This window comes from Aspergillus stella-maris (genome assembly GCF_047715825.1).
Source record: "Aspergillus stella-maris strain CBS 113639 unplaced genomic scaffold BDV14scaffold_74, whole genome shotgun sequence".
NCBI lineage: Eukaryota > Fungi > Ascomycota > Eurotiomycetes > Eurotiales > Aspergillaceae > Aspergillus > Aspergillus stella-maris.
The window spans coordinates 91155-118731 of NW_027396868.1; the positions used below are offsets into that span (position 1 = coordinate 91155).

The following is a 27577-nucleotide window of genomic DNA, read 5'->3' on the forward strand; positions in this document are numbered from 1 at the left end:
ATTGTACATAGCCAAGAGTAGTGCAAATATGCCAAATGGTCGTGATTGTTTCACCCCGGATAATTCAAGACTTCAGTTGCAGAAGATCATCTCACCAAAAGACGTCATTAGCGAGGAAGTGTGGATGAGTCTGGACCGTACAACCTCGTCTCGCATTAATAATACAGTGACTCACTCTTCAGTATTCTCGTTGATCCTGTCAGGCAGACGCATCCAACGGGCAGACAGGGAGCTATCAACTAGTTCTGGCCCCAGGTTCTGATCCTTCCCCAGGTTAACATACCCCGCACGGACCTTGCCGCATCTATATAACATCGTCGACATCTTGTAGAGTTGCACACAACAATCAACAACAATCTGCAGAATGAATCTGAATCGTCAAGTATCCAACATGGCTGGTCCATTTACTAAGCTCCCTTCGACCGCGTCGATCAAGCCATCCACTTTCCGCGTCGCGATTTCGGACGAGCAACTCTCCGACTTCAAGACTTTAGTCAAGCTCTCCAAGATCGCTCCTCAGACTTATGAGAACTTGCTAGAAGATGGCCGTTATGGTGTTACCCATGAGTGGATGACTACCATGAAAGAAGAGTGGTTGAACAGATATGACTGGTATGCTCAACACCTTTTATTATTTACCAGACACTAATCCATGCAGGCGAGCAACCGAGGAGCACGTCAACAGCTTCCCCCAGTATACAACCGAGATTGAAGGCTTGACTATCCACTTTGCAGCTCTGTTCTCTGAGAAGCCAGATGCCATTCCTATAGTCCTCCTTCACGGATGGCCAGGTAAGATCAATCTAGTCAATCGAGCGTCTGACATACACTCATCCCACATAGGAAGCTACTTCGAGTTTCTGCCGATTCTCCAGTTTTTCAAAAGCCAGTATAGCCCTAGTACTCTGCCTTACCACTTGATCGTACCATCGCTGCCAGGTTACGCTTTCTCTTCGGGGCCACCACTTGATAAAGACTTCACCGTCGCCGACTCTGCTCGTATCATTGACCAGCTAATGAGGGATCTTGGCTTTGGTAGCGGGTACGTATCTCAAGGAGGTGATATCGGAAGCACGATTGCAAGACTTTTGGGCGTAAAATACGAGAGCTGTAAAGGTGAGCCGCCGTTCTACATTTTCACTCAAAGATAACGAATTCTGACTTGAACAGCCGTCCATTGTAAGTCTCTGCATTCTGATTCCACTTGGTCAAGCTCATCAATCCCGAAGTAAATATGTGCAATCTAAGGGAGCGTCCAGAAGGCGTCGATGATGCCAGCACAAACGATTTGGAGAACTGCGCTTTAGAGCGCTGGGATACCTTTTTGTACTCGGGCAAGGCGTACGCCGATGAGCATGGCAGCAGGCCAGCTACAATCGGGCACGCCCTATCGTCTAGCCCACTGGCATTACTGGCTTGGTAAGCAGCTCCATTATATCACCGAAGAAGTCGATCCTTATCAAGGTATCGTAGGGTTGGAGAGAAACTTCTTCAATGGCCAGATGCACCCCTGCCGAAGTCAACCGTTCTTGACCTCATTACGCTCTATTGGTTTACTGAGTCCTTCCCGAGGGCGATATATCCTTATCGAGAGGTACGAGCTCCCTCTTATCTTGACTTCATTGATTGTAGAATCAGTGCTGAAAGATGTGTGCTTGTAGGGTAACCCTATCCCTCGTCATCCGATACCGTCCATCACGAAGGAGCTCTACCTACACAAGCCTATGGGATTCTCGTGGTTCCCGAAGGAGATCATGCCGGTCCCGAAGTCCTGGATTGAGAAGACAGGGAATTTGGTCTACTTCAAGCAGCATACAGAGGTCAGTATAATCTTGAACTTCCCGGTTACTACAGCGATGCTGAGGCTTATGTTTATAGGGCGGCCATTTCGCGGCTTTGGAACAACCGCAGGAGATAAAGGAGGATTTGGATGAGTTTTTGGCGAAGGCTTGGCATGGGTTCTCGTAAATGTAGGGACAGAGTCAAGAGCATACTGGTCCTTCAAGACGATCCTTATGATTACATATGATTTTCTTCAAGAACTACCATTTACGTTGTTATTGCACCTCTTATAGATCTTTCCGCCAAGACCCCCGCACGTAAATCTCGGACCTATTCGCTTTATATTTCTGCAGCCCACTATACCATCCGGCCTCGACCCAAATCTTGCCTTGAAGAACCATAATTTCGCGTTTCACATATAGACGCTCTTGCTATATCGTTGGAAAGACAAGGCAGCAAAGAAAAGATGGCACCTCAAACACCATCCTCAACCACAACAATCTACCTCGACCAACCACCCAGCTGCCTGCAATTCTGTCCCGCCTCACCGAACCATTTCGTAGCGGGTACATATCTCCTCTCCGAGACGAAATCCACAGACGAAAATGGAGAAGAGCAAGTCATTTCTCAGAAAAAGACGGGCTCGTTGCAGCTTTGGGAGATTGATGAGGTGAAGGATGAATTGTATATATTACTCACTCCCCAGTTCCCAAAGGCTTGAAATTGGTTGATACTGACAAGAATCCAGGACACAAGTATCCCGCTACTCAATCGAAGCAGCTGTCTTTGATTTGCAATTCAAAGATAGAGTTGGAACCAGCAATGCTAAATCCCCATCAAATATCTTCGCCATTGCAACGAGCGACGCCTCTGTCTCACTATTCACCGTTTCACCAGAGTCAGGATTTACCTGTCTCTGGACAACCTCCGTGCACGAAGATCCCTCAATCCCATCTCTTTATTTAACCTGGCTCCCAGAGAACTGGCTCCCAGTATCCACTCACCCAGGGAACAGTTCAGGCTTCGCAGTAACATTCAGCGATGGCTTTACAAAAGTCTTCAGCATCAACGAGACAAATCCTGCCACAAACGGAGAAGGGAACGAGACTGAGAAGGTCACAGAACTAGGCACATACGAAGCCAAACAACCCATCGAAATCTGGTTCGTGGCTACTGCGTCCTATACCACATTACTCGATACATCGACTACAGAAGGGGGTTCTGCAGAAGGGTCACTGGCAACGCCGTACCTCTTCACAGGGAATGACTATGGGTCGTTGACCACGAGGCGGTTCCCGGATGTCAGCCGCACCCAGCCGAAGTCTCAAATAGAAGGCGAAGGGAACGATGAGAATGAAGACGCAGAGCACGAAATCGCACCAATCCTCTCAACAGACGATAAAGCGCTCCATCATACAGCCGGCGTAACGTCCATCCTTCCCCTACCGATTCCGCTATCTCATCCGCTATCTTCTGGTTCACCGTTGTTATTAACGGGGAGTTACGATGAGTCACTCCGTGTTTATCACGCTGCGGGACGGGGAAAAGTACTGGGAGAACTTGGATTAGGTGGTGGTGTGTGGAGGTCGCAGTTTCTCAACGCAAACGAAGGAGAGGATGGAATGTGGTCGTTCCTCGTTCTGGCGAGTTGTATGCATGGTGGGACGAGGGTTGTTAGGGTGTTTATTGGAGGGAGTGAAGAGGAGGTTGGAATTGATGTGTTGGCGGAGTTCACGGAGCATGCGAGTATGAATTATGCGTCTGATGTTTGGACGGGTGAAGGTGAAGGATCAGAGATGCGAATTGTATCGAGCAGTTTTTACGATAAGAGGGTTTGTGTTTGGCGGGTGAGTGTATAGTTTTCGTACGTCGGAGCAAGAATAGAGTCAATCAGATACGTGAATTGTCAACGCTTATTCCATAATGCAGTGTACACTCCCGTAGACGAAAGAAAATAGATTATCATAAGATCTAAACGATTGTCTCCAGTTCCCGCGCGTACCCAATAGCATTCTCGATGATTGTGCCGCTCGCCACGAGGATATCCTTCTCCGAGCGCGTCGCCGCCTCCGGCTCAACAGGGAAGTATATCCGTCCGTCACGGAGAGTCCAGCCACGCTGCTGGGCGAACTCCATCACAGCACCTTCAGACTCAAGGAAGAGGAGATTCTTGGCGTTGGAGATCGGGAGGGATGGGTAGGCCTTCTCAGAGCAGTCTGCGATTTCGCTGCGGATGGTGCCGACGAGAACCTAACAATAGACAATTAGCTTACCGTCATAGTAAAGGACGGTATGGGGAAAAAAGAAAGACATACATTCGAGAACAGCGCAAAGTCCTCCGATGGAACCCTCTCCGAGTTCGTCTCCCGCCAAACCTTATCATAGCTCCCCTCCATCAAATTCCTCTCCAAATCAACCGGATACTTGATAAACGGATCATCCTCAACAGACTTCTCCTTCAGACTCGCCTCCTCAACCAATCCCTCCAACACAGTATGGAAGCTCGTGCCATCACCGGAGCTCAACAGGAGCAGAAGGTAAAGTCCCGTAATCTTGCTCCGCTGGCTAGACTTCGAGTCGACCTTCTTCGCACTGCTGGCGTCTCGCTCCAGATCGTAGAACGGCTGTAGCTGCTGGTAGTAGCGTGTGAAGGTGTGGGCGTCCGTTTGGCGGATGGCGGCGAGGGCGCCGAGCTCGAGGGTTTCGCGGGCGAGGACGACGAGTTCGGGGGATGTTGAGGGGGTCGGGATGAGGGCGTTTTGGAGGAGGAGGGTGCGCTTTGCGCGGCTGAGGAGGCTGTTTGCGTTGTCGAATTGCTTGCGGTTTACGGCGTTGGTCAGGTCCGAGACCAGTGATTTGAGTTCGCTGGCCATGGTGGTGTAGTTGAATGTATGAGCAGTATGAGTAATGGAGCAGAGCTGAGCCGGAGATGTAGAGACTGAAAGTAGAGGTGGAAAAGGAGGATGTTGATGGGTTGTGAGCTTGGGTGGTTGACGTTGTTGCTGGAGCTTCCGGCCTGGGACCTTCCAACAGCTTCGCCGCATGCTTGGCGGTGAGATCACGTGAAATTCGTCAGCGGCAGCTTTTCCACCTATACTCCCGCTGCTTCTCATAACGGAATTAGCCCTGGGACCCATTTTGTTTACAATTACTGATAAATAGTATATGGATTCTGCTGGTAGCATGCAAAACTAACCCATGATCACGCAGAAAGGAACATTACGGCAGGCTCGAGACGGCAACCGACAAGTAGTATAGCGGGAAAGCAGACCGGTGCTCTATTCATTCTTATTAATAAATGGTATCAAAATATCATCAAAGATCGTTACATCGAATAGTAAATGGGGAGCAAGGGCTAGTATATCCGCTCTGTACTCGGTTCCGGCCACTCCACCTCCTCACAGGCATGATCCTTCGTGAACTTTTTGATCTTCTCGACATCCCAGCCCGCCAGCGAGTGATGCTCTGCCGAATCATCAGACTCCTCCTCGGGTGGTACAGGAGTTCCCAGTCTGATGATCCTCGACATGCGGCATTTATCCTTGAAGTGGGTGAATTGGTAGCAGTCTTTGTGCTCGTGACAAGCTTCCTTGCAGGCGTCGAACGATTCGTGGGCTTCATCATCGGGCGCGTCGAAGGCGTCCATGTCGATGTTATTCCAGTCCTTGCGCATGGGCACGGAGGCGAAATCGAAAAAGTCGATAAGATCGGAGTATAGGACTGGACGGTGTGAGTTGTTGCCCTTGGCTAGTCGCTTTTGTTGCCAGTTCCAAATCTCCACGACGTCGATGGGATCACTTTTGTGGAAGCTGATAGCTGGCTGGCACCAGTATGTCTTTCCGAGTGGTGTGTGATGTAGAGGAGTTGGGTTGAACATGGGCCATTGCCCTTGGATGTCGACTTCGCGCTGAGCTGCGACCCATCCGAGAACTGAGTCCCCGCAGCAGTCTTCACGGACCATATCTTGATATTTGGTAATCAGAAGCTGCGATTGCTGATCTGACTCCGCTTTGGCGCTGCCTTCTTTATCCTCCCGCAATATGTTTTCCATAGCAGTAACGGAGAGGACGATGCCGGATCCGCCGTAGACGAAAAATGTAGGTTCAGGTTCCCACCATGTTCCAAGTGGTCTACCTGGTGTTGGAGATCCGATGTACACAGGATCGACGTATTTGTAGCGACCCAGGAGCTGCACGAGATTGTCCCAAAGAACGAGAGTATCCGTCTCGAAGAAGACATACCACTTCGCATTCGGGTTCTGCGCATACGCGTACTCGATCATGGCTAGGAACTTGTATCGATCCAGTTGCCATCCTGCCTTGGTGGGCTGCAGCTCCTTGTCCCAGTAATAGTGATATTCCCGTTGACGCTGATATGCCAGTTTATCCTCATCGGAGAGGACATGAATGACATCGGCTAGCACGTCGTGAGATTGGAAAGGACCAAGCTTCTGCCCCATGTCGGAGACAACCAAAAGATTCGGTATACATGGCGTAACACCATCCGTGTGCGAGCGAAGGAGCTCCCGAGATTCGGCGCCTCCAATCTTTAAAGTGACCTGGATACCATCTTCCGTAAACGCGTCGGCCGGGAAAGACTGGCAATCCGAAGGCGACTGCGACTCATCCCATTTTGTAGACGGGCCAGAGTGAGATAGTTTGGGCGGTCGGCCGTTAGGCGCAGAATGTGTAGGCTTTTCCCAACTGAACTCCGACCGCGTGTGAAGTACGTATGCTGTTTGACATATGATCAAGATGAGCGCGCCAATTAGCAGAGCCTGGCAAACTAGACGAAGAGGCCGCGGAAAGGCTGCCCTGCCAGGGGCCATCGCAAGAGATAAGAATGCTTCACGTAGCAAGAACGGTCATTGATGGAAGGTTGAATCGGCAGTCCTACGAAGATGGAGGACAAAAAACGGTGACGTTAAACTTGACAGCCGCCATGGGTCCGGCAAGTTGTTAAATTTAAAGTCGATGGGGGCAGAGGTTTCGCTTCCCTAGCCTATCGTAACGTGATGGGCCGATGGACAAGCCTCTCAGAACCCTGGAAACCAAGGGATCATGAAAAGGGAAGGCAAACAGGATGAGACATCATAGGCGCGCTGGTGAATCTCGCCCCGCCCAGCCTGGATCGATCGGCAAGAGCAGGTCCCCCAACCTGTGACGGCTAAACGACAATTAATTCACCAGGGTCCGTAGAGCCGCACTGCCACTGGGCTGAGCGTTTGGTCGACTGTCACTGGGGTCCTGGCAATTTCCGACCGGAGTATTATCACGGAATAAAGCACAAAGTTGGACCCTGCATCTGCCACCGGCATTACTTCGTCATGCAAGACGGTACTGTTTGTTGGAGGGCGCGTCGGGAAACTTGCTACAGAGGTACGTAATTGTACGCATCCAGACAAGATTGACGGTTCGAGCCGCTAGAGACGTAACTCTCTCGTATGGGAGCCCTATCAGGTCACAGTGGAAATGGTCCCAATTGGCTAGCAGAAGGCCAAGTGATCATGGGGGCGAAAACGGGCCGCTTGGCGATAAAAGCTGAGCACTGTTAAGACTGCCAAGGGCGCATGTTGACATGCTTCAAGTTGCTTATTGCTAGGAGAGAATCAGTATAACAGTCGCCCAAGAGGTGGCGTCCAAAAAAGGACGCCTTTGCCAACGGTCGCAACGGTCGCTTTTGTACCACGCGAGTTGTTCAATTCCCGAGACCTCTTTGAACTTTAGTCCTCGCAAGTCGCAACCTGTGCAGCCTAGTCTGGCTCTAGACTGATCTGCGCCGCGTTGGTGCCTCCGTTTGTTGGGCTGACGGTGGGTCTGGTTCTTGCGCCTCAAACTTGACGCGTTGTCAACAGTTTGACGGGGATATTTATTTTCGTATCGGGATCTGAGTGAGACGATTCTGCCATTTTCTGGTGGCTATGCGGGGTTCTGTGGAAGTTGTTCATGATTGCTTTGGGAGACTGAGAAGCGAAGTTGGGACGTCGGTATTGGACGAGTCTGATGAGACGGGCCGCACGTGCAGGGGTTTGAACAAAGAACAACACAAGAACAAAGAAATCAGATTAAAGTACCTGGACACTACGGAGTTTGCAATTACCGAAGTTCCCCGAGATAACAGTAAGTACAGTCAAATCACACGCAGCTTATACTACCAATAAAACGTGACATTATAGACAATTGCTACCGAGAGAAAGACAATCAAAGGACCGCAGTAAAATCACAGATCCCTAGCCAGTTTTACTAGAGTGGTATAGAAAGGGGTACCCAGGCCCGTCACAGCATCCCAGCCTGGTGTTGCGTCCCATCCAGCAGAAGGTTCATCAACCCCAACACCGCCTAGACAACCAACAGAGCGTCCGTCCATGATATCGGTGAAGCCCGTTTGGTTAAGGGAATAAAGCCATGGGTTGAGGAAGCCTAATCTAGGCTTGCCATCCTTGAGCCTCGCGGCGTTCAAACGAGACACTATGGCCGCGAAGACGGGCGCAGAGGCGCTAGAATCTTATGTTAGCGCAGCCCGAGAAAGCCTAAGGGTGACTTTGGAGTTACATACCTGGTACCCCCGGTATTGAAGATCAGGCCCTGGTCAACGATGAGATAGTTGTTGGCCTGGGCAGCGACATCGGGAATAGCTCTTCCACTAGGGTTGTAAAGACCTTCCCATTTGTCACCAAGATTGTCGAGATACTCGCTAACGCTGGCGTCTTGGTATGATGGGCGTGGGAATCGGTCTGAGAAACCGCCTCCAGAGAAGTCAACGGCTCTCTCTGGGTTGATGTTCCAAGTACCACCCACCGAGGTCACAAAAGGGCATGAGGCGGGGAATATGGGCTGGAATCTTGTCTTGTCGGTGCCGTCGTTTGTAAGGCACGAACCGCCTGGCCCGTCATCACCACTGCTGAAGATCACAGAGACGCCGCGGGCCCCCAGCTGAGCGAATAGGTTGCAGGTCGCCTCGGAGTATGACTCGGGAACGCTCTGCTCTGTTTCACCATATGAGGTTGTAAGAACCGCAGGCAGCTCCTCGTCTGGAAGGTCGAGAAGGTAGTGAAGCTGTTCGAGATATGGCTCATTAGTGGACTCGTCCTCTGCTATTCCGCCATCCTCAGGTATGAATGGTCCGGTGCCTGCTGTGGTGTAATATGTCGCCAATGCATCGTATGCCAAGGAGATCGCGTATTGGATATCCAGACTCGCCTCGGAGCTTGGAAGCAAGGAGTCCTGCAGGTTGAGTCCCCCGTTGATGGAAATGACAGTGAAGTTGGTATCGGTTCTGTTCGGTGCAAACTGTTTCATGAACCGTTCGAGGTCGCCATAACGTGCATACTGGTCTAGGTATCCCGATATCCCGAGCCGGTTGCGAGGATCCGGCTTCGCCTCCGTATCATAAAGTCCGTATAGCTCGCGAATGCAATCAGGCGTCATGGTCGTCGAACAGTTGGCGGTTAACTCATTAAACGTTGTAGGAACTGGCGAGAAGGTTGGCCGCATGACCTTTGCCGAAAGTCGACTGAAGTGAGTTGTGGGCTGGATCATGTGGATATATGAGCTGATCTCACTCGGGACTGAGTAACTAAGGGCTCTGACAGCATGCTTATGAGTCTCACGGTTGGTGTATCTGTAGAACTTGGTCTGCATCAACGACTCCGCCTGCGATACGGACATTGTGGCTTCAACCCAGTTCCCCTGACTCTTGATAGAGTCCGCTGGCACACTTGCTAACTCGAGCCAGGACAGAACCTGCTCCATCGTCTGGTAGGAAGGGCGCATAATCTCTCTGACATCGTCACGTTTCATATGTTGACCATGATCTTGGTGTCCGGGTGTCGACATATCCAGTACCATGTGTTCGAACTCGACGGTTCTCTCCTGGCGAAGCGCAATGTGGAACTTCATCATTTTGGAAGGGTTTGCTGCTGGTCCTTTGATCCAGCCATTTGGGGCTTCTCGAAGCTGTTCAACGACGACATAGCTAGGCTCACAAGCTGCGGGAGGCAGGAGACCAGACGCAACGAGGGATATTGCCCCAATTAGAAGTGAGAGAGAAACCATCTCGAAGTCTGCTCGACATGAGTGGCAGTCCAGAAGCAAAAAGACTGGAAAAGAAGGAACCAGCAAAGAAAGGATACGAGCCGGGGAATTTGTATCGCAGGGATGACAAGCCCTGCTGTGGAGTCGGGAACTCCTCCAACGAGCTGCTCGGCTTCCATTGGCCTCAACCGTCAAAAGGGCGCATTGATGTATGGAACTCTGATACTAGCCAAGAGCTGCCTATCCCTCAGTTACAAATGTGGCTTAAGGGATCCGCCTGGATCTATGAGTTGATAACAGGATGTGCTTTTACGTTGGAGATCAGGATTCAGCGAAACACACGCGTCAAGCTCATCCATAACACTGCCATCCGGACCATCGCGGGGAGAAATGTCACACAGAAGATTGAGAAGCCGAACGGAAGAGCGCAACATGTTTGATCTGCCGTTGCGCAGATAAAAGCGTCATCCCGGCAGTTGAGGCAGTCCATGACAAATGATCAGCATACGCAAGCCAATCAGTAGAATCTACAACCTCTAAAAGCCACAAATTGAATAAGATGCCAAGGACTCTTGGCCAGATTCCGCTGGGGCCGCAGCATTCCTCTTGGTCGCCTGTTGTTGTTGCTTGTTGCTACTCCATATTCAACTCATCTATTGAGGGCCTGAAGGGGAAATGATCTGCCAATGAAATCTCACAAAATGAGGCCCACCAATCTTAAGTTGAACAAAGTATGTGCGCTAGCCGATCATGGAAGGGGCGATGGGGCATCCGTACTTTCCCCATTGGGACCCGCGTTAGTAGACTTGGGCGCCTTAAAGAAGGTGGGATGGCTTCATTAAGGGTCCTGGGCATCTCCAACCTCCAACGGTGGAAGTCTCGATCTCTTTGTATGGTCTATTTTGGCTGCCGTCAAAGACGTTATGCCGAGTACTTTGTGAAGACTGAAGACCGAAAACTGCATTTTTCTATCTGATGGTGTGTTGGTGTGTTGAAATTGAGAAGTATACGTGATTCACGTCACCAGTTGGGTTCTATTGAATTCAAAAGCCAACTACTGAGGAGCATGTAACTTTTACGGAGTCAATAGATTATGCAGGCCTCCGTCTAATCTTTGGATTTGGGTGGTCATGTTTGTCGGTCGCTGAGGGGAACACCTGCAATCTGCATAAGGCCACCTCAGGCACCCAGGCAATGGAGAGCAAGATGCTAACGATAAAACACCTAACTTCCACCATCAGCACCACCTCATCAGTTCCAGCAATTTCAGCACGTCACTCTCCACAAACGGAGCTCGGCTCGAGGCTGCAATGGCGATCGCCGAGTCTTTCTTCTCACTGGCAGTTAACCGTCGGGCAGGCTCTTTGTGCCAATGGCAGGGCCGACGCGAGATACTCGGGTAAGACAAGACGCGCAGGCGTGCATCAGCTGAAAGCACTATCCAGCCCTCTGCAGCACAATCATTTCATCGGGCGCTTACCGATGGCGTTCCCCTCGTCTTCCTGTCTGGCGCGCCTTTTTTCTCGTTTTCTGTCCTGACGACGAGTTTATTGTCCTATCGATCTGATTTATGGCCCAGCAGCATTCGGTGTAGAGGCAACCTTCGCTCGTATTGTTCTTTGTCTGCCGCCTCGAGCTGTCCTCTCCGTTACCGCTCCCCATGTCGCATCCACTCGTCGCCGCAGTTTGGGAACAGTTGGGCCGGCGGGATCTCGAGAACATTCTGCATGAAATTGTCGGAGGGCACGCAGCGAGCCTCGCTGTCTCTGCTGGACACCATGGCCATGCCCTGAGCATGGAATCCCTGACACAGGCGGTATTATGGATACAGACACTCTTCAATGTACAACGGACATATCTTCAGGGTCTGGCGAGTTCGCAAGACTGCCATCCTTATTTTGCTCCGTACCTCATCTCATCGAACATAATTTATTCGACTTTGATGTATTTGACAAAAGTTAAAACGGACCTTTTCCCGTGCTCGAAGCCAACGGCCACCGAATCCCTGAGATATCGACAGACCATCGGACACACTCTCCTCATCGGCATTCGGCTTCTGATACTACGCGGAGAGGCCATGGACTCGGAGACAAAATTCAAACTGGAGCGGGCAATGCGGTCTGCTTGGGAACACCCTGACCTCTCCATGTCAGAAAGCTTTCTTATCAACGACCTTCTACCAAAGGCTATTGCCAGTATTGGCTCACAAGATCTGTTCCAAGGCCAGCAGAAACTACTGAAGTCCAGCAAAGCTTACATCCCGGTTTTCTCATCTGGAGTTGTAAGTCTTCTTCTTCCTGTCAACGTTGATCAGCTAACTCTCTCATAGTATCCCTTTCCTGGAGCCCCAGACACCCTGGTCACTGATCTCTTGACTGCGCTGATGAGAAAGAAAGATGATCAGTTGACGTCTTTCTACCTTCTGTCGGACCTTCTCTGGGCTGCCGAGTCCGCGTTGATTCACTGTCACATTGATCGTCGTCGGATCTCACAAGAGCAGGGCTACACCAGCGCGGGCGCGTTGAAGGTCGACGAGTCATTCAATCAAACACAGGACAACCGAAAGAAACTAGCAAGAACAATCTTGGCCGCATATGATGACGAATTCAAGTCGCCATCATTGCAAGTACTCGCTACAGTTGTTCTGAGTCAAACTGCCGGTGAAAACGCTCCCTTACAGACAAGACGAATCAGAGACTCGTGGGGCCAGCTGGCTCCTATCAGGGAATCAATGGACTCAGCTCTCGGCTTGCTGATGAGATGGCTTATCAACCGTAGGGTTCAATTGTGGGATTGCAACGGAGAACTTGAGGCTTTCTCTCACGACTACCAACAACATTTAACCCAATGGTTGCAAAGCTCATCTCCTCAAACATCCAGTCACCCATCGCAAGCTAAAAAAGGCAATACGGGAGTCGTGTATGTAGTCAACTGCCCTGCCGTCCATCCCGTTCCCGAAACGCTGCTTGAAGAGCAGCTGAGAAGCTCTGATAGGAAAGCGTACGAAGTAGGAACAATTCCCTCTTCAAGCTGTCTTCTAAAACAATTTATATTTTCGTTCGTGACATTGGCTAACCTTTCTCAAGCAACTCCAAGAAAAAGCCCGTTTCATCACAATGAGCACGACATGTCCTTTGTGCCCAGGAAGCGTCAAGATACAGTATGCGCGCATGATTGAGCCATCTGAGCAATTATCGAGCTCCCTACGACATGCAGACTCGCAAAGCAGTGGGCGTCAATCATATCCAGACACCTCCTCAAGACATACAACATCCCGTTCAAGCTCTACGACCAATTCGACAGACCAGCTGTCTCGGGTTGACTCCGTCGAAGCCTTGAGAAGCCCAATCTCGCCTATTTCGCAAGGCCTTTCCTTTTTCAAATTGTCCAACAAAAGCTCATCGCCCGCAATGTCGGAGACCTCGAATCCTGTACAAAGTCGCCCGAGAACCGGCCAACCGCAGGAAAAGCCGCTGATCAGGTCTCTATCAAAGGACCTCAAAAGCGTGACCCTTTCTCTAGCAGGAACCACTTCTCTCTTCAGAAGAAACTCAGCAAAGGGACATCAATTACCCCGGCAGCCTAGGTTTTGCTTTTCGACAGCAGGACACTGCCTTTTGCTCTGGGAGACAGCAAGTGACTGGATGATGCGGTTCGAGGTCAGCTCCATTGAAGGAAGAAAGGCCAGGAGCCACCGTTACGACGTGACTGGAGTTCAATGCGCTGCAGCTGGAAATAACCGGTGTTCTGTCATTGCTTCTGCCGCCGAGGTAATTTTTGTCGTGGCCACATAATTGGATGCGGGCTAACGGGAGATAGCACTATGAACTCTTAATATTTCGAGAGAATGGAGCCACTCCAGAAACTTATCTCACTGTTGAGGTGCCGAATCAGCAATCGCTCATTACGAGTATGGTCATGTCTCGTGATGACCGATATGTGGCATTCAACGTCAACGATCAAGTCCGAGTATATGAGGTTGGGGCTAGTGGTATCCGTCAGGTTGAGCTAGATGGAAAGCCGGACTATTATGCTACTGAAGATCATGCCACAAGGCTTCCCTCCAATGCCGTGGTAGAAGCAGATTTTGATGATAAGGGCCCTGAAAGGGTCATCTCGAGACGGCTTCAATTCTCAATTGATGGGAAGCGCTTCATCGTCGCGACACATCTCGGAGACCGACAAGTCTATGTTGACGTGTGGAATTGCACTGAACACCAGTGGAAGCTGGAGCCTGGTGGCTCGAAGTCGTTCAAGCTTCCCTCCGTAAGTGACAACATTGCACTAATGCCAGAGAGACAACGCGCTAACTGCTCAGTGGTCTAACGACGATGAAGACCTTACCAGCGTCTTCTACGACAGCTTCAACGAGACAGTAGTCCTCACAGCATTCCTCGGAAAAGAATACCCATCATCATTCTCCCTCTCTGGAGAGTCTTTCATCAGTGATCCATTGAGCCCCAGGATCGTGCACGCAGCTCAATCGCCTTCAGGATCGCGATTCGTGATGGCAAACGGCATGAAGCAAATGTTCCTGTGCGACTCGACCGCCAGCGGCTCGCTCCTCCCCACGAAGATGAAGAAGGCTATGACAAAGATAGCCGCTTCTGCATTCCGACCCAACCAGCTTATATTCTCTTTCCCTGGAGAAAATGAGGTGTTTGTGTTCTGGGCACGAGAGGGCAAGCTAATGCTTCGGACGATCAGCTTGCATGCTGGCGGCGAGGCCATCAGTGATTACGATCTACGATTGGAGTTCGATCGATTGCTTGCTGAACGTCCAATGGCCGGTGACTTTCATCGGCCGCGTCACCAGCCATCATCACTGTCACGGCAGATCGACTCGGAAGCAGGAGACGAGTTTCGGAGCATCCCAGGGCCAAATCTGGTGGAGTTGCCGGCCACATAAAAGTGATTTGTCTTGCCTTCTTGTATATAGTCCATTATATGTAGACTCTGTATCAGTTAGTTTTTCTATCAAGCATGATATCTTTCGGTCTGTCTTCTTTCTGACTTCACTGTAGTAAGCAGGAAGATATCTGCCAGAAATGGCTAGCGCATAAACGGGGAATAGAAACCCCGAGTGCCGAGGTCTTCAGGCCCGGACTGGCCGCAGTGATGATCGACCGACGTCATGGATATCGCTCCACTGCAGGGCCGCTCAGACTCTGGTTCAACTACTACTCTGCTCCACGAGAAATGAAGGAACTGTGCTTGAGGTAAGCATTGCTCAACCCCGTCACGAAAACCTGCGTGCTGTGCATGTCCGGTTTCTCGATCGATATCTTGCTCCGGTCACTCCACCAAACACCCTTTATGTCCGAGCTCCTCTTGCACAGAAGGTTAACGTTCGTCTTTATGGTCTTTTGTTCGTGGCTGACTCGTGACATTTCTCTTATCTAGCTATATATTGACCCTTGAAGCTTTACTCTCTACCAATTGACATTGATCACACTGCATTGCCTCTATTCAAGCTCCCGCGGGGAAACGCGCATTCCAAATATCGACGTCATAAATTTATACCTCCCTCCCTTCCGTCAAGCTGCGCATTGGACCTCTTTTCCAGACCGCTATATTGATATCTGTATAAAAACCTCCATTGCGAGCCATAATGTCGAAAGCGGAGTTTGAGTTCGCCCGCCGAGGGTCTATCTCCGAGAACCAAATGGTCCAGCATGCAGAGATACCGCAGAAAGAACGGTTCTTCCGCTACTTCCAGCATGAAATTACTGGTATGGTCTAGTCGGCCTTTTGCTATGTGCTCACTGTCAGAGCCCGTCTGACGCTCGTTTCTCTTCCTGTAGCCTTGCAGGAACAGATGGATAAACTCGCGGATACGTCCTTGGTCGGAGGAGAGCGGACGGATGCAACTGATCACTGTCTGGCGGGCATTGCGCGGCTGTCCAACGATGTGAAGGATGCCGCTAGTTATACGCCTACCTATGACCAGCGGATATATGCTGAAGTATGCTTCATGACCTGTTGTTTTCAGAGCAACGTGTCTGACGGTTTCACAGGCTATAAAAACTCTCCAAGAGAAGCTCGCAGAGACCCGGGCTACGGTGGAGCCGCGGCCGAAATTCAGCTTCAAGAATAAGAAGGCCTCGCCCATGCCTATCATCTCACTACCCGATGCAGCAGAGGCAATGGCCCAAGGTCCGAACGGCGTGCCAGGCTTCCGATCTCCTGGTCTGTCATCTGTGGGCTCTTCAGCAGCAGGAACACCAAACTACCCCAACACCCCTTTGAACGAACCCGACAAGGAGATGCCCCTATTCAGATCAACCGTCCCAACTTCAATCCCCGAAGTAAGCATGGATAACGTAACCGGGAGTCTTGAGAAAGAACAACAGCAACAACAAAACCCGCTCTTCGCCGCAACGTCCGTCTCCTCGGTATCCGTAACCAACCAAGAAGGAATCCATATCATGCTACCGGCCTCAGGAACATCCTCATCACCACCAGCCTCTATCACGGGAATAGACCGCTGCGTCGTGGATATGACCGTTCCAACGGCAGGCGGCAAGCCTTTTGCTAGTCTGATGATCAAGACCGCATTCGACAGTCTCCTGCTCTGCGGACGGATTGATGGGCCCGCACACGTTACCAATGTCCGGAATAGTATCATCGTCGTGAACTGCCGCCAGTTCCGCATGCACAATTGCTCGAATGTGGATGTTTACCTTAGCTCATCGAGTAACCCCATTATCGAAGACTGTACCGATGTCCGCTTTGGTCGGATTCCACGGGCATATGTATGTCATTAACCCCCCTTCTCTTTCTCTCTCTCTCTCTCCCTCCTCTCCATTTCCCTACTCGAGGAACTAACCTTTGTCCACAGCAATCCCTCGACCACGACCGCCTAGACGCCGAGGATCGCTGGAACTGCGTCGAAGACTTCAAGTGGATAAAGCCCGAACCAAGCCCTAACTGGAGCCTACTCGGCCAAGAAGCCGGCGTGCCAGAGGAAGTCTGGACGGAGATTGTCCCTGGCGGACCCTGTTGGTCGTCAGATCAGATTCTGAGGGCGGTTGATATTTTGAAGTCTTGAATTTAGGGTGCAATAAAATATAAGTTAAAATTTATTCACTGCCTAGTGCTGGGATGGAATGCTCCGGTGGATAGGAGCTAGCTTTGATATTATGTTATGTTGTCTCTGCTCTACATACCGTCGGGCTGGTAAGGTGGATTGGTGTTATTTTCAGGCGTTCATGGCTGGTTGATGTTGCTTTGTTGAATGTTGATGTCGACCTTAATTGACCGCTAACGTAATTCCCGGGCGGTAGGTGCGTCCCGGGCGGAAGGTAGTTTTCGCGCCCGCCTCAACGCGCATCTCGACCTTAACTTTTAACAATTATCATGCCACGAAAAGCGCGTTAAACAAGTCGAAATTTGGTTGAGCAAGAGGGCCGGATTGAATGCGCGATTCAAGACCTTAAAAATGGCAAATTTCCAAAAATTGCGCCTGCAGCGCGTGCCTATAATATTCATCCAAATACCCTCCAAGGAAGACTTAATGGTCGACAATCTCAAGCAGAACTCCGCAACCACCAACATAGACTATCCCTATACCAAGAGCAGGTCTTAATAGGTTGGATAGTATCACTTGACATTCGCGGAGCAGCCCCGCGCCACTGCCAGGTCCGTGAGATGGCAGAACTTATCCTGAACGAATCCTCAACAGTCAATCAACCAATCAGAAAGAACTGGGTAACAGAATTCACCAAGAGGTGCCCTGAAATCAAAACCAGGTTTGCTCGAAAGATCAATCGTCAGAGAGCACTCTGTGAAGATCCTAAAGTTATTTAACCATTTTTCGACGAGATACAACAGGTCAAAGTTGAGTACGGGATTTTGGATGAGGACATCTATAACTTTGACGAAACTGGCTTTGCTATGGGCCTAATTGCAACAACAAAGGTGGTATCTCGAGCAGAAATGCCAGGCAAGCCATGGCTTGTACAGCCAGGCAATCGGGAATGGGTTACAACAATCGAGTGCATTAATTCAAGTGGGTGGTCGATTCCGTCAACAATCATCTTCAAAGGCAAGCGCTATATTGAAGGTTGGTTTGAAGAACTATTAATTCCACATACATGGAGACTTGAAGTAAGCAAGAATGGATGGACAACAGATGAAATTGGCCTCCGCTGGCTTTAAAATTGCTTCGTTCCAGCTATACAAGAGCGGTGGAGGAGGGGGTATACACTTCTTATTCTGGATGGCCATGGAAGCCACCTAACTCCTGCTTTTGACCTTACATGCAAGAGGAATAATATTATTCCTCTTTGCATGCCTCCCCACTTATCTTACCTTCTGCAACCTCTTGATGTCGGCTGCTTTGGTCCCTTAAAGAAAGAGTATGGTTCTATTATATAAAAAAAGGCATGCGGCCAATCCAACTATATTGACAAGCTTGATTTCTTAAAGGCATATCCTCAAGCTCACAAAAAGGTCTTTACAATACAGAATATTCAAAGCGGATTCAGGGCAACCGGGTTGCTTTCTTTCTCACCATCTGCAGTACTGGATAAGTTGCAAATGCAATTGTCGACTCCTATACCCCCCCCTAGCAGAGGGACCAATTTAATTCCTTCCTCTTAACTTTGTATGCCTTAAATAGTGCGCCAAGTGCATTGAAAAGCTTCCTTGATTAAAAAGCTTTTAAAAGATGGTTCTTAAAGTCCTTCAACGCCTTCAAAGCATGCACTAAATGAGATGGTAAAGGGGTGCGAATTTGCCTTGTACAATGCCGGGTTGTTGGCGCAGGAGAACCAACGCCTCCGCTCATACGTTGCAGAAAATATGGTAAAAAAAGGTCGCTCTAAACGCTTAATGCCTCCTACAGATGGCCTTTCATTTTCAGAGGCTAGAGACCTTATTTCGTCAAGAAATAATGAAGTTCAAGTTAGTGGGGGTCGAGAGTTCAAGTGCTCTTTTAACTTTGGAACAACCTCGTCGTGCCCCACCAAGGTGTTCGAATTGCTGGATGCAAGGCCATAGGAGAACTAATTGTCCAGTTTCTAATAGTCATTAGTTTGTATAATTTAGTTAAGAATTGATGAAGTTATTCAAGTTGAAAGTCTGTATAGCATTGAGGCGGGCGCGAAAACTACCTTCCGCCCGGGACGCACCTACCGCCCGGGAATTACGTTAGTATTCTGCTTCAACGCCGAACTTACTATTAGTCAGCGCCTGCTTGGTCATTACCTATATCTTTTCTATTTCCTATTCTAGTTAGTTAGCTTACCCCTATTTTGACTGTATTTAGTGCAGTATCGTAGCTAGATTGAATGAAGCAGACCTTCATATTCTTCGGGTGGTGTACCAAATATTACGTACGTGGCGAAGTTCGACAGTTGATCAACCTGTACGAATATGTCCAAGTCAAATACTGAAATGTATATCGGTGTAACAAATGCTTCGTGCAATCTTCTGGTTGAGTATGTAGTAGACAAAGCAAATGTTCGCTTAAAAAACTACTCTGAAAACAAGAGCCTGCGTATTAAGATTGAGACCCGACTCATCGGCGTAGGGAAGACGGCCGAAGTCCATAGCACCTATGGTACAACCGCATTAGTCCCAGGCATAAGTAGAACATCGGAAGTAGCGGGGACCAAAAACAACTCACCGTCCTGCGTAATAAAGTCATTATCGTTGAAGCTGAAAAGAAAGTATTCTTTCTTCTCCTTCTCCCCTTGACCCTTCCAGTTCTTCCCCTCTTCCCCATCCCCATCCTCCGGCTCAACAGGAACAAGCACAAGCGACTCCCACTTCTCATTAAGCAACCCCCCATCTTGCTCTCCCCCATTGTGCAGCCCGAACTTGGCCAGTTCAGAGGGGACATTGTAGTCCAGGAACGAGCAGTACTCTGCAGCCTCAATACCATCAACAAGTTCCCCCTTTGGCGAGGCAATAGAACCTGTAGGCGAATCGTACTCTTCACCCTTGAGATCAGTTGTGCTGTTGCTGATTGAGAAAATATCGACTTGTCGATACACAGAGAGTGTATCCTCTGACCCCCCGCCAAAGCCATCGCGAGAGAGAATAAAGTATGCGCCTTCTTTACCAGGGATTTGTAAGATCTCAGACTGGCTCGCAACCTTCTCGTCTAGATCATCGTCTGTATAGTCGATGTATTTCGGGAGAGTGACGGCGTATTCATGCCTGTAGATGGGCCTATCCGGAATCGAGATATCATAAACCAGCACCCTCGCGACCCTCCGATTCTTCTTCTTCGGCCCGCCCTCCTGGTTCAACGCAGACTGGATCATAACGCTCATTGTCCGTCCATCAGGCGAGATAGTCAATGCTTCAAAACCTTGGTTATTATTCCGTCCCGACTCGGGATCTTCAGGGGTCGTTTCGAGATTAGGATTGTAGAGCGGCGGAGACGCAGCATTGAACGAGACACTCCCGTTACGGCGGGGGAGGTATGCCTGTGGTGGTTGGAGTGCGAATACCATTTTTCCCCCGCTGTCAAAGCGATAAATATAAGGCCCGTACTCATCAGATACCCAGAAATACCCCTCGTTGTCGAGGGCTAGACCTTCTGCGTCTAGGGAAACGCGCTTATCGCCTTTTCCGGGGCCGCCGAAGCCGTTTCCTGCATAAGTTGCTGCGGGGAGGGGCGGGAAGTCTCTGTAGCTGATGTTTCCGGTGACGTCGGGGTCCAGACCTGTTAGTGGTTTCCCGGTTGGGTCAGAGAGGAGAATTGTATCGAGGTATGTCAGGTGCATGTTTGGACTGGAAGGGTTTCGCGCGGACGCATTGGCTGCCAACCCGGACGTCAAGGAGATGGTGAACTTGTGGATGCGCGGGGTGAAGTTTAGGGTTCCGTTTGTGTTCCTGGTTTTTGCGTTACCCCTGCCACAGCATACAATATCTATTGGTAGGTGGTGGTAAGGGGATCTTACCATCCCCGATCAGGAAGAAGCCAGAAAGTCCCAGTGTAAGAAACATCCCCTGTCTTTCGCCACGAACCCCGTTCAAGAACAGCGGAACTACCGAGGCCAGCGAGGGTATCGCCGTATTTGTCGCGGGCGTTGGAGGCGAAGAGGCCGTAGCCTTCTAGGCCGGTGTAGGTGTATGTTGAGCCCCCGCATGTGGTCTGGTTGATGATGCTGCGGCTGTGGGTGTGAGTGGGATGAGGGGCCCCGCGTGGGGAAGTGGCAGTGGCTAATGCTGCTGTTAGGGGTAGAGGGCTGAGAAGGGACGACAACTTCATTGTATTATTTGTTAATGAAATGGAGTTATCAAGAAGTGCTGGCATGGCGAAGTCAAATAAATAGCTTAGCTGCGCCCGGGTGACATGGAGGTATACAACGTGGTGCAAACACAAACTCTCATTAGCCAGTGTATAAAGTGGTTCCTGCAGCAGAGCCAATGGGTTACTGCGTGGATTTGGTGCTGGGGTATCCACACGATCCTTCAACTTTGTCGAATCAACTGTGCTTGTATGTAGGGTTTCATACTGTAGATGTGCAAGACACATCATCTTTTGAGTTTTCTTCTTCTTGTTCTCTCCATTCAAGTGCCATGTTATTGCTATTCTTGCTATTCTTGCTATCATATATATTGTGATGACCAATGGTTCCCAGATACTCAAGCCTAAACATCTCGAGCCGGTGCCGATCTCTTCATGTCTGTGATGTTTATATACAACATATCAAGAAATCCTCACCAGCTGCGACAAGCCAGAGTGAAAGGACCACCTTTGTGAGTCGTCGCCATCTGACCAGGTGGTCTGCATAAAATACCAATATGCCACACTGAACCAGACGTAGGTTTCTGGGTTGCGCCGAAGGGCTCCAGCGGCGGTCAGGTCGTATGCATCGTAGGACACTTCCCCAAGTGCTTTTTGATTCTTCAGCGCGTATTCTTCAGTAAGGACTAGCTCGAGGTTTTTGAGTAGCAGTTCCTGACCAGACCAAAGGTCTCCAAGCGAGGGAGTGTTAGCCATTCGTAGTACTGAGGTGAATTTAGGCGATCTTGCACTTACATGTAACATCAGGGGTGTCTCCATTCCCAAGAACTAGGTGAAACAATTCATGAAAGAGGGTGGCAGACCGAGGAACAAACTCTGGAAGTGGCTTTCCTCCTCTCTGTCCATCACCAGGATTCCTTGTCCCAAGCCTCGCGGGGGCTTCCGTTCGAGTGAAGGAGCGTGGGCACATCTGAACCCTATCACAATTAGGTATGTTGCAGTGAAACAGCGCGCTATTAGCCAAAATTGCGCCAAGGTAGTTAGATGCTGGGCAGACAAGCTAAGCGTTCCTTGGTGAGCTTTTTTTTTATGTAGAGTCGCCGCAAAGTATACGATACCGTACACTGGACTCCACTTGTCCGTGATGGAGTGTCCTACTCCTAGTACTCCGGACGGTCGTCTGAGCTAGTTGTAGCGTTTAATATGGCTAGATTGGTACTCCACGGACTTGAAAGCCTCGGGATAAACGGCGACTCAATGTAGCTGGATCATGGGGACATGCTGCACCGGCAGATAGATCGGGGTCGAATCCGAGAATGGCCTATCGCTACCTGTAAAAGAAGAGTGAGCTCGCCAGATTTCGAACAGTTCCCGCTGTTTGTATTGTTCAGAGCACGCAGTCATGGCCTCCTTCTTGGTTTTGGTCACTGTGCTCCTGCTCGCTTGCCGCGTGCAGCTGCAGGTACATGCGGCGGCCGTCTTTGCCCACTTCATGGTTCGTGCTCAGCTCTATCCTTTCCTCTGTCGTCTTTAACAGTGTAGGTCACAAATTCGGCCAACTATACTTCCGATGACTGGAAGAACGACATTTAACTGGCGCAGGATGCGCACATCGACGCCTTCGCACTCAACATGGCCTACGCCGACCCGACCAACACGGATGCCCTTGCTGCCGCTTTCTCTGCAGCGGACAGTCTCGGCTTCAAACTCTTCTTTTCCTTTGACTACGCCGGCAATGGCAACTGGCCCAAGGCGGACGTCATTGCGCTCATCAACCAGTATAGCGCGCACTCGTCCTACTACTTCTACAAGGGCCAGGCATTTGTCTCAACATTCGAAGGATCCGGATGCGCCGATGACTGGCCGGAGATCAAGCTGCCACCGGATGCTTCTTTATCCCCAGTTGGTCTTCTCTTGGAGCCAAGCCCGCCGTTGCAACGGGGGTTGCTGACGGGTTGTTTAGCTGGGCGGGTTGGCCCTGGGGCTCTCAGGACATGAACACGTACGTTGAAGCCTCGTATCTCCAGTATCTGAGCTCGCTGCCGTAAATGATGCCGGTATCGCCATGGTTCTTCACGAACCTGCCAGGATACAAGAAGAACTGGATGTGGCGCGGCGACCACCTCTGGCATGATCGATGGCAGGAAGTCCTGTACGTGCAACCAGAATTCGTCCAGATCATCTCATGGAATGACTATGGTGAATCGCACTATATCGGCCCGCTTTACGACAAGGCCATGGAAGCTTTTCAGATCGGCGAGGCCCCGTTCAACTACGCCACGGACATGCCCCATGATGACTGGCGAGCTACGATTCCCTTTTGGGCTGACATGTACAAGGATGGAACTACACTTGTGACTGAGGAGAAGATCGTGGCCTGGTATCGGCTCACCCCCGGCGCTGCCTGTGATAGCGGAGGCACAAGCGGTAACACTGCCTCCCAGCTGCAAATCGAATTCCCGCCGGCGGAGATGGCACAGGACCGAATCTTCTTCTCGGCAGTGTTGGGCTCGTTTTCTGGTGCGAGAGTCTCGATTGGAGACTGGACTAAGACCGTTGGGTGGTCGGATGTGCCGGATGACGGCGTTGGTGTGTACCACGGCGATGTCGCTATTGGCGCCAATAGAGGTCCTGTCACCGTGTCCTTGATGCGTGATAATGTGATTATCGCGACGATCGAGGGCGAGGCTATCACATCAACCTGTGGCCATGGTATTCAAAACTGGAATGCCTGGGTTGGCAGTGCGACGACCGGTAAAACAGTGTCTGCCCGGCCAAAACTTCTTCTCTCAGAGCAGGTCTGCATGAACGGAACAGGAGCGAACAACTTTGGCGGCCTGTGTGGATTCTCCTGTCGATATGGCTACTGCCCTCTTGGAGCGTGTACCTGCACGAAAATGGGCATCGGCTACGAGAAGCCCAACTCCACAGGCGTCGTTGGATACCCCATTGCAGGTAAAGACGCCAGTTACAGCGGACTGTGTACTTTTGACTGCAATCTGGGATATTGTCCTGAGAACGCCTGTGGCACTGTCGAGGTACCGCTCACCACGCCAACGGTCTCGCCATTCCTGCCTCCTGCCTGTGTCTCTGGTACGGGCGATGGCAACCTGGCCGGGATATGCGGCTTTGGCTGTGCGCATGGCTTCTGTCCCATAAACGCATGCACCTGTACAGGTGAAGGGGCTTTGAATGTCACGGACCCAACTTCTGATACGGTTGGTGCTGCTGCGCCTGGAGCGGATGAGACCTTATACGGTCCCCTCTGCGAGTATGCCTGTCAGTTGGGAATACTGTCCTGAGGGGGCATGTGTTGTCTCCGAGGACTCTGGGTCCGGTGATGGACCGGGTGACGGTGAAGTCTACGTTGCCCCTTCTATCTGGGATATGCCCTCGCCTGTCGTTCAATGTGAGCCTCCGTGCTCTCTGATAATGCCTCCTCTTCAGCTCGACAGTCCGTCCACTATATCGATTCCCCCCTGGAGCAGCCCGGTGGAGTTACTTGACAACGAGAACGACAACCTATGAGGACGGAGTCGTAGAAACATACCATGGCTATACAAGTGTCACAACCACCATTACAATATCCTTCCCTCTTTGTAAGTCACACCTGCGTCTTTTGCCCACGCACTCACTAACAATTCATGATCAGCTACGGTGACGGAGATCCCGGTTTGGGGAGTGTCTATAAATGCCAGCCAGACTCAACCAATACCATTGGAAATGACGAGCAGCATGACCCTGCCTTAAATGGTGTGGTCACTCCCCCCGTTTGAGCAAGATCCCTCCGCGACAAGCATGACTGGGACGGCGTTACCGCCGCCATACCCCTGGTCCCAGACAACAAAAGACCCTGGGCTCAATACAGCCACGACCAGCTGGTCGTCGGGCAGTGCTACTCCGACTGTTGATAGAGATGACCCCGGCGCCGTTCTCCCGTGCGGATCATGGTGCGATATATGTCTGTTGTGTCCTCCAGGTTGGAGCTCTGGCGGCGGCGGCGGTGGGGGGTCCGACGGCAACAACAACGATGGTAATGATAATGATGATAACAATGATGATGACGACGCGTGCACCACGAGAGAGGCTGAAATCTGTTCGACCGTGTGTGTCGCCGGGTCTGGATGCGAGTTTGACTGCTCCACGACGACAGGCTGTTCTGTCAATGCCTCCGCGACCAGCATCGTGGGTACGCCCGCACCAGCTGTCACTGTCACCATGGAGCAATGGCCTGAGTCAACAGACGTGTCAGATTCAGACATGACAAGCATTGCCCGCTCGCTCGACTCAATGCTCTCCTCTATGTATGGAGACCTTACTGTGCTGGCAGGCTATGATGATGGCACAGCCACGGCCACGAGCACGTCCAGCGCTACCTCGACAGCAAGCGCACCTCCGGACCTTCCAACAGATTTATCAGATGTCCAGTTCGTCATCTCCCTCCGCAAATCCTCCGACTCGCTCGACTCTTGAACCTGGTCCGGTTACCTCCTCCCGACGTACTACGACGAAGAGTACGTCTGCAACAGCGCGTACGAGGTCGTCACGAGCACAGATCACATACCGGATCAGACGGACGAGGATTCTGACTATGGGTACTCGATTCATCTGGGCCCGTTCTCCGCCCAGGATCTAACCTGCAGCTATATCTCTGAGGGCCTGACCCCGGGCGATCTACACTGCGGCTCGAAAGAGCTGCCATGTCTGGAGCTCGATGCGTTGCATGCCCTCGGGCGCCCGGGGTATACTTGTGGGGATACGGAGTTTTATATGCAGACTTGGTGTGCGATGGCAAATTAGGAGGTTGCAGTTTATTTAGAGAATGGTTTTCGTTCGCGTTGTACTAGAAGAGTCCCATATCTCTGGATATGTTGTAGGTCCCAAAACCAAAGTGTATTTGTACAAACTCTACGGATAGCTAAACATAGAAGTAGCAAAGACAAGCAACTTTAAGCTAGCCAAGCAAGATTTAGGTAACTCATAATAGGCGCCACTAGACAGATGGCTAAGTATATTAAGGGCCGGTCCCTCATTCCTCCTCCCCTTCACCCTCTTTCTCCCCGCCGAAACTGGAGGACCAATAACAACTAAACCACTGAAAATGAGCACATTCGAACAGTGTCCAGCCGAGATTGTTGACATTATACTCTCGTTCTTAGACTTGCGCGATATCTGTACTTTCCGCCTCACGAGCCGCGGCCTTGCATACAAGGTCTCCTCAGCTCCATCCCTCCGACTCCACCTACAGCAACGACATGTCGATATCACAGAACACAGCTTGAGGGCCTTAGCTAAAGCAACAGCAAAGCCTGACCGACCAGGGTGCTTCATCCAAGACCTGACCCTAGTTGGTGTGGCGAACAACACAAAATTCCTTACGCGAGAGGCCAAATTCATGGCCCGGAAGGATGCAGTTGGACATGCAAAGGCACAACAGATCCTACCAATTTTAACTAGACGACAAAAAGAGTTTGAAACAATGCATGCATCTGGCTATGACGTCCTGTTGTTGAGTCAAGTCTTTCGCAATCTTATGGTGCATGGCAGGCGCAAAGGTCTTCGCTCTCTGTCCCTGACAGTGGTGGTTTATCGTGAGGACGCGCAGAAGAGACTGCTTCCTGCCGATGGTGGTGGCTGGAAGCTCATCTGGCAAGCTGCAACCGACACGTTTCATACGGCGCTAGGGGCGCTCACGACAAGTGGGATCGCTGTTCAAAGACTTGATATCTATAACAGTGTACAGCGATGCAGCCTGTCAGGCAACGAGCCTCATTCCGTAAACTTCGGATTCAACGCGTTGGCAACCTCACTGGCGTCGTTAGAAACACTTGCCGTGAGCTTCTCGGATCGGGCCATCAACGTGTACAATGAGGACATCGGCTACACGAGCGACTCAGCCGATTCTCTGGACCCGATGATCGACGCGAGGGAGCCTGGTAATATTGAAGAGGAGGTGTGCCTTGAAACGTCGTTTAGTGGCATCCCTGCCCTAGTACAGAACTGTCAGAGACTCGAGAGTCTAGAGCTCCATCATTACCAACTCTCTTTCATGGCCGGAGACATGGTCAATTCGCACCGAGAACGCTTCTTGCAACACATCGCCAAGATGGCCTCGCTACCTCCGTTAAAACGCGTCGTGCTTCGCGGGTTTCGCACTAGAGCTGCAGACTTACTCACGTTTCTCGCGCGGTTGAAGCCAACTCTTAGAGACCTATCGCTGCAAAACCTGATCATCAAGCTTCTCAGTAGCAAGATCTAACTGCTATACAACCCCAGGAAGGCAAGTCTGCCAGGCCACTTAAATGGAAGGGTGCCCGCAGTGAGGTGGCTCTTCCCTTCCATCTAATTGCGACACTCTAAACGAGCATCCGGGTTCCATTACAGTGACCATCACTACGGATTATGAATTGGGCGCGTGTATCTTGAAAGGGAAAAGGGGAAAAAATATATGTGAGATCCCTATTGAACGGGATGATATGTGGTAGACCTATAAATATATTTGATGTACCTACAAATGCATCTCTACCTAGCTAGGTAGGTACCTAGGTAGAAAGTG

General features: G+C 50.6%; 10 protein-coding genes across 10 annotated transcripts; 7 read left to right on the forward strand and 3 right to left on the reverse strand.

Moving 5' to 3' along the window:
• Nucleotides 1-391: 391 nt before the first annotated feature.
• BDV14DRAFT_204400 (epoxide hydrolase family protein) lies at nt 392-1968 on the forward strand (the record flags this gene model as incomplete). The annotated part of the gene is made up of 8 exons (XM_073774517.1): nt 392-612; nt 659-792; nt 844-1116; nt 1171-1179; nt 1230-1419; nt 1474-1594; nt 1662-1820; nt 1879-1968. 8 exons carry the CDS (start codon nt 392-394, stop codon nt 1966-1968), a joined length of 1197 nt encoding a protein of 398 aa, XP_073623744.1.
• Nucleotides 1969-2042: 74 nt separating this feature from the next.
• Nucleotides 2043-3686, forward strand: BDV14DRAFT_181898 (uncharacterized protein). Its single transcript, XM_073770136.1, has 2 exons — nt 2043-2466; nt 2531-3686. The coding sequence occupies exons 1-2, from the start codon at nt 2249-2251 to the stop codon at nt 3639-3641; spliced, it is 1329 nt and encodes a 442-aa protein (XP_073623745.1). The 5' UTR covers nt 2043-2248; the 3' UTR covers nt 3642-3686.
• Nucleotides 3687-3753: 67 nt separating this feature from the next.
• rpnL (proteasome regulatory particle lid subunit rpnL) lies at nt 3754-4655 on the reverse strand (the record flags this gene model as incomplete). Its single annotated transcript, XM_073774518.1, has 2 exons — nt 3754-4032; nt 4098-4655. 2 exons carry the CDS (start codon nt 4653-4655, stop codon nt 3754-3756), a joined length of 837 nt encoding a protein of 278 aa, XP_073623746.1.
• Nucleotides 4656-5137: 482 nt separating this feature from the next.
• On the reverse strand, nt 5138-9836 carry BDV14DRAFT_192744 (peptidase S8/S53 domain-containing protein; the record flags this gene model as incomplete). The annotated part of the gene is made up of 3 exons (XM_073771667.1): nt 5138-6596; nt 8006-8278; nt 8338-9836. The coding sequence occupies 3 exons, from the start codon at nt 9834-9836 to the stop codon at nt 5138-5140; spliced, it is 3231 nt and encodes a 1076-aa protein (XP_073623747.1).
• Nucleotides 9837-11302: 1466 nt separating this feature from the next.
• BDV14DRAFT_181905 (uncharacterized protein) lies at nt 11303-14797 on the forward strand. Its single transcript, XM_073770137.1, has 5 exons — nt 11303-12096; nt 12145-12822; nt 12902-13585; nt 13635-14081; nt 14134-14797. The coding sequence occupies exons 1-5, from the start codon at nt 11476-11478 to the stop codon at nt 14722-14724; spliced, it is 3021 nt and encodes a 1006-aa protein (XP_073623748.1). The 5' UTR covers nt 11303-11475; the 3' UTR covers nt 14725-14797.
• A 534-nt stretch (nt 14798-15331) lies between these two features.
• On the forward strand, nt 15332-17014 carry BDV14DRAFT_137659 (putative tubulin-specific chaperone c). The gene is made up of 4 exons (XM_073766269.1): nt 15332-15547; nt 15620-15780; nt 15833-16570; nt 16657-17014. Exons 1-4 carry the CDS (start codon nt 15427-15429, stop codon nt 16864-16866), a joined length of 1230 nt encoding a protein of 409 aa, XP_073623749.1. The 5' UTR covers nt 15332-15426; the 3' UTR covers nt 16867-17014.
• A 2272-nt stretch (nt 17015-19286) lies between these two features.
• BDV14DRAFT_204407 (esterase-like/phytase family protein) lies at nt 19287-21777 on the reverse strand (the record flags this gene model as incomplete). Its single annotated transcript, XM_073774519.1, has 4 exons — nt 19287-19375; nt 19447-20681; nt 20732-20944; nt 21575-21777. The coding sequence occupies 4 exons, from the start codon at nt 21775-21777 to the stop codon at nt 19287-19289; spliced, it is 1740 nt and encodes a 579-aa protein (XP_073623750.1).
• Nucleotides 21778-22423: 646 nt separating this feature from the next.
• On the forward strand, nt 22424-24549 carry BDV14DRAFT_192748 (glycoside hydrolase family 71 protein; the record flags this gene model as incomplete). Its single annotated transcript, XM_073771668.1, has 5 exons — nt 22424-22516; nt 22624-22814; nt 22925-23027; nt 23118-24300; nt 24383-24549. The coding sequence occupies 5 exons, from the start codon at nt 22424-22426 to the stop codon at nt 24547-24549; spliced, it is 1737 nt and encodes a 578-aa protein (XP_073623751.1).
• A 270-nt stretch (nt 24550-24819) lies between these two features.
• BDV14DRAFT_204410 (uncharacterized protein) lies at nt 24820-25494 on the forward strand (the record flags this gene model as incomplete). The annotated part of the gene is made up of 1 exon (XM_073774520.1): nt 24820-25494. The coding sequence occupies one exon, from the start codon at nt 24820-24822 to the stop codon at nt 25492-25494; it is 675 nt and encodes a 224-aa protein (XP_073623752.1).
• A 628-nt stretch (nt 25495-26122) lies between these two features.
• Nucleotides 26123-27280, forward strand: BDV14DRAFT_204411 (F-box domain protein; the record flags this gene model as incomplete). Its single annotated transcript, XM_073774521.1, has 1 exon — nt 26123-27280. One exon carries the CDS (start codon nt 26123-26125, stop codon nt 27278-27280), a length of 1158 nt encoding a protein of 385 aa, XP_073623753.1.
• Nucleotides 27281-27577: the final 297 nt, after the last annotated feature.

Excerpts from the sequence above, each read along its gene's own strand:
- BDV14DRAFT_181898 (XM_073770136.1), top strand. The coding sequence starts at position 2,249 with ATGGCACCTCAAACACCATCCTCAACCACAACAATCTACCTCGACCAA. Across the intron at positions 2,467-2,530 it reads GATGAGGTGAAGGATGAATT|GACACAAGTATCCCGCTACT; the intron begins GTATATATTACT and ends ACAAGAATCCAG.
- BDV14DRAFT_181905 (XM_073770137.1), top strand. The coding sequence starts at position 11,476 with ATGTCGCATCCACTCGTCGCCGCAGTTTGGGAACAGTTGGGCCGGCGG. Across the intron at positions 12,097-12,144 it reads CGGTTTTCTCATCTGGAGTT|TATCCCTTTCCTGGAGCCCC; the intron begins GTAAGTCTTCTT and ends ACTCTCTCATAG. Across the intron at positions 13,586-13,634 it reads TCATTGCTTCTGCCGCCGAG|CACTATGAACTCTTAATATT; the intron begins GTAATTTTTGTC and ends AACGGGAGATAG.
- BDV14DRAFT_137659 (XM_073766269.1), top strand. The coding sequence starts at position 15,427 with ATGTCGAAAGCGGAGTTTGAGTTCGCCCGCCGAGGGTCTATCTCCGAG. Across the intron at positions 15,548-15,619 it reads CTTCCAGCATGAAATTACTG|CCTTGCAGGAACAGATGGAT; the intron begins GTATGGTCTAGT and ends CTCTTCCTGTAG. Across the intron at positions 16,571-16,656 it reads GTCGGATTCCACGGGCATAT|CAATCCCTCGACCACGACCG; the intron begins GTATGTCATTAA and ends CTTTGTCCACAG.